The 4647-nt window shown below is 41.1% G+C and overlaps 1 protein-coding gene across 1 annotated transcript; it reads right to left on the bottom strand.

Annotated features, from left to right (window-relative positions):
• Positions 1–565: 565 nt before the first annotated feature.
• On the bottom strand, positions 566–2085 carry LOC104403727 (carbohydrate sulfotransferase 11; the record flags this gene model as incomplete). Its single annotated transcript, XM_010011962.1, has 1 exon — positions 566–2085. A coding segment is annotated over one exon (914 nt), but the record flags the coding sequence as incomplete, so codon positions are not given.
• Between the last annotated feature and the right edge of the window lie 2562 nt (positions 2086–4647).

The raw sequence follows: 4647 nt of genomic DNA, 5'->3' as shown, positions 1-4647 counted from the left end.
GAGCTGATTTAGATGAAATATCAAGCCACTGGAGATTACAAACATCCCTGACAACAGTATTTAGGCATCAACAAAAAAAGAAGACTCCCTCTTCCCCATGGAAAAGCCATGAAACCAGCATGTAGGAAGATGAGACCTTTTTTATTGCCTTGCATGTTTAGACATCAACACAAAGATGACTTTCAAATGACATGCCCACATCCTCTAGAGCAACATATTGTAACTGATGTCTCCTGAACCAGTTTTGGTTGTCCATCTTAAGATCAGTTGGGCATGACTTGCATAGGATTAAGCTTCCCATAGCCCCATCCTGGATATGAATTAAATCAATACCGATTGCTTTGGGCATTCAAAAATCTCTACGGTGACTTTCAAAACACTGATTTTTTCCTGCAAATCTGTAATCATTTGGGCTGGCAGGCTTCAAATTAAGAGAAAACAGGACTGGTCATATTCTTGATAAACTCATTAAGTCCAGACTTATAAAAGGTACATGGTTTCTCTTCCTAGGGAATACATTCACATTTCTTTCAGTCATGGGTTTTAGATATCATGAATCTATCAAAATCTGTTTTACTTTTTCTTTTCACGGCTAGAAAGACTTTTTTTTAGTATGCCTGAGTGCAATATCACTTTCTGAAGAGATTGTTTTCACCACTCTTCTCAAAGTGTGTAGTATCAAGAACCATTTCTGTATTTACTTGCATCAACAGCTAATGGAAGAACATTATTACCCAGAGACAAGCTCAACTGAGGAAAGCACAAAACCAGTCTCCGTTTGTCCAAATGTTATCATCTTATCTCTGCTGCTGAAGTGACACCTACCAAGAGACCATGTTTTAAATAAGTATAAATAACATTAATTAGAATTGGAGGAATGCAAGATCAATGAAATTCACCAGAACACAATTAACATCTTTTTTCTAAACAGTGTAGCAGTATTATTCATTTCTACAGCTAGATCGTCACAATCCTGTTACCCTGCAAAGAGAGCTGTCCTTTCTTACAGTTGATTTAAATAATTTTGACTGTGCTGCTCGCAGCATCATTCAAAAAAAAAAAAAAAGAAAATATTAATTTACAAAATAACCCATTCTCCATATTTATTATGACAAATAAAAATCTTAAATAAAACAGGCTTTCTCTCCCCTCTCTCCCCCCAACCCATCCCTCATTCCAACTTCAGGTAGCTTGGCACTGAGTAATTGAACATTAAAAAATCAAGTTTGTAGACTTCATAGAGCTGCGTTTGGTGCTCGGAGCTGATGTTCTGGAAGAACTCTGTGGTCATTTCATCAGTAGTTCTCGTAGACTTTGCATAGGTGGGGAACTTCAGGTAGTTGCCTACTCCTGCCAGCTGGAGGATGTAATTGGAATCCTCTTCCAGCGTTTCGTACTTTCCTATGAGGTCGTAGTGGATGTGGCAAGGGTGGCAGAGAGAGTACACAGTCTGCCAGTGCTCATTGAAGGGCTCTTCTCTTTGGGTGTGAGGGTCGATGAGATACGCCACAAACTCTTCAAATTTCACGTCGTCGCCTTTACGCAGAGCTTCCTGGGTTGCGTTCTTCCTCTGGCGCCTAACGATTTTGGTGCCGTACCGCTTGTGGAAGGAGGTGTTGTACTTCTGGGTGAACTTGTTCCTGTAGGCTGACACCAGTCTCTCGAAAGGCTCACGAACAAAGAGGAACTTCATGTAGTTTTTCAAGCGGTGGTTGATCTCTGGGATGCTGTACTGGTTGAGGGTCTTCAGGTTTGAAGACACGTGGGCTTCATTGGCTGGGATTTCCATTGGATCGCTGTACTTGCCTCTTCCTGTCAAAACCATCATGACCCTCTTCCAGTTTGTGCAGGCCACTTTGGGAACATAGCAATAGATCATTTCATGATCCTCATCCACGACCAGGTGTTTGAGATCGTTGGGCGTCAGCACACGGCGCTTCCTGCTAGACACACTGTTTGCTCGGCACGTGTCTGTCACTTGGTCTCGTCTAATCTGATGAAGAATTGCTGTGTTGGACAACTGTGAAGGAAGCACAAGCACCAGTAAGTCAAGTATCTGGGAAACTCTTACTGCCTTTTTTCTTACTATACAAATTCATAGAAAAGTAGGTTACTGCCTGTATAGAACAGTTCATTTTGTGGCTAAGTAACATTGTTCCTATGCTCTAAGATAAACTCTTTGTCTTCAAACTTCTTGATGCATGCTGCTTATATGCTGTTCACAGCATGTCCAGGGCTTGTTGGCTTTGAAGCCAACCCAAAGGAGCACAAGTGCTCCCACAGCTTGGTAGGAAGTGTATTTACAGCACCCTCATCCTGACATGCGGTCACTGCTTTTCTTAGACCAGGAAAACATATCTCCCCTCTGCTCTGCAATCCATCCGAAGGCTACAACAGTGCTGGACCTTGCCTGACCTTTTGCTGCTGAGATGGGGTTGGAAGACACCAGAGTTGGGAAATTTGTCAAAATGAAAACAGTATGTGCTCTTTTTGCTGATGTCTTTTATGCTAGAGAATTTAATAATCATGGCTTGCTTCTTGACTATGACCTTGGTAGAAGAAATGAAGCCCATGGAGATTCCTGCTACTCCACAAGGGGAACATTCACTCAGATGTGATTTCTTGAGAAGCAGGGAGAATATTAACTATAAATTCGCATCTCTGCAAAAGCCATATTGACAGAAGAAGAAAGTGTGTGGCCTTCTAACACACACAGCACTACGTTCACTCATAGCCCTTTATCATTTTGTCAATAGCACCCTAACTTTCTGCTATTACTGCTACTGGAGGCTTTGGAGAGGTTTTAAGCTGTCTTGGAGGGGGGACCTTTGCAGCAGCTGCACAGAGATGACCACTTTCTTGCCTCCTGCCCACACTGTGTCCAGCAACAACTGCAAGAGTGTCTGCTAAGGCAGACATGAGCTCCTCTGGGAATGGGGAATATTAGCCCAAGCAAAGGATGCAGGGCTCCTGTGTTTGGTTATTCAGAGCCACCTGAGGTGTCTCTGCTATGCAGAGTGTTTTGCTATGCAGCCCTACCCTCATTGCTACAAATGCCTTTTTACATATTGTGAAGAAATTCTGAATAAATTGCATCAAAGCAACAGGGGGAAGGTTTTGGTAATTTTATTTACATTTACTTAACACCACTTCCCTGTGGATTTCAAAGAGCCTTATGCTCAATAATTAGTTTAGCTTCAAAGCCAAGTATGAGGCAAGCACTGACCTTCCTATCTGATAGGCAAAGAGGTCTGAGGTTCCTTCTTTGTACGCTGTCTTTCAAAAGTGTTTATCCGATACCTTCTAGTCAAGTTAACATGAATCACAGGACACTGCAATGAAGCATTTGAGACAATGTAGACTGTATACATCTGCTATGAGGGTGCCTCTGGTTATAGGGCTGGTGTAATATTCTTCACAAATACTTTTGCACCAGCTTAAGGCTTCATACTGAACCTCCAGTTCCTTCAGTCATGGGTCAAATGTTGGCTAATGGTTAAAACCTGCAATAGCCCAGTGCAGCTCCTTTAGACATCTTCTGTGCGTGTGTGATATTCCCCTGGATACCTCCTAGGTGCACTTCAAGGGCAGTTTTGTGTTATAGTCGAAGAGATGAGAAGCCAGATGTGAAATATGCTTTGTGTTTCCTAGGAAAACTGACTGGCAGGCAGTTTCCAAAGTAAAATGTTAGAAAGAGTTGTCAAGGACCACATAGATTTTTGAAGAAAATTACTTTTTCTCTTAACAAAAAAAGAAGTATCTGTATTTCAATTCTTGCTGTCCTCAGAGAGAAACAGAATGAATGGTCAGCTCTGAACTGGTTATATTTACCAGTGAATAATTTTCAAACAACCATACCAAACCCTATGCAGACAAATGGACAAACAAATTCTCCTCTGCAGACAGACAAAATGCTGAAATTTCTCCTCCTGCAGACCTCCTTTTTATCAGTATCATATAGCAGAGTACTGCTGTGTGCCTCTGTTTTCAGAATTAAAAAATAAGAAATGTCTGAATACACTGCTACATTACAATATGTTAATGCACTGTATTCACTCCTCTGGTGCTGTTCTTGGAATAAATACAGAATTAAGTGGATGAGATTCTGTGGCCTGTATTAGATAGAAGGTTAGATTTGATAATCTAATGGTTGCTTCAGACCCTAATCTGCAGATGAATCTTCATAGAGCTGTGCTTTGCTCCCGATTTCATTCCTACATCAATAGGCTAAGCACTTCTTCCCCATATATTAACATTAATGAGATTTTCAGGCATTTGGAGTAAGGGGAAAAATGCAGCCTCGGTATTTGCAATTGCAAATGAGATTGTACTGCATTAAATTCATTTACAAGATGATACTTGTGCGTTTTGAAGTGGTACTTGTCTCCCACTCTTTTTGAAATGGAAGGAGTATGAAGAAATGGCATAGAAGTTTGGCCAGCTACATCTATTAAGTATACACCAACGCTGGTTCAGCTCTGGACATGCTGTGACACAGAACGCATATTAAATATCATTGTAATACTAAAAGGGTATTACCCTCTTCTCATAAATTACAGTACCATTTGGCATGGCTGATGGGTGAAGGACCATGGATGAAACACGATTTTGAAAGCTGTACTTCCATTTACTTTTTTGCCTATTATC

This window comes from Nestor notabilis, unplaced genomic scaffold (assembly GCF_000696875.1).
Source record: "Nestor notabilis isolate BGI_N333 unplaced genomic scaffold, ASM69687v1 scaffold3993, whole genome shotgun sequence".
Lineage (NCBI taxonomy): Eukaryota > Metazoa > Chordata > Aves > Psittaciformes > Psittacidae > Nestor > Nestor notabilis.
This window is presented reverse-complemented; position numbering and strand designations above follow the sequence as displayed.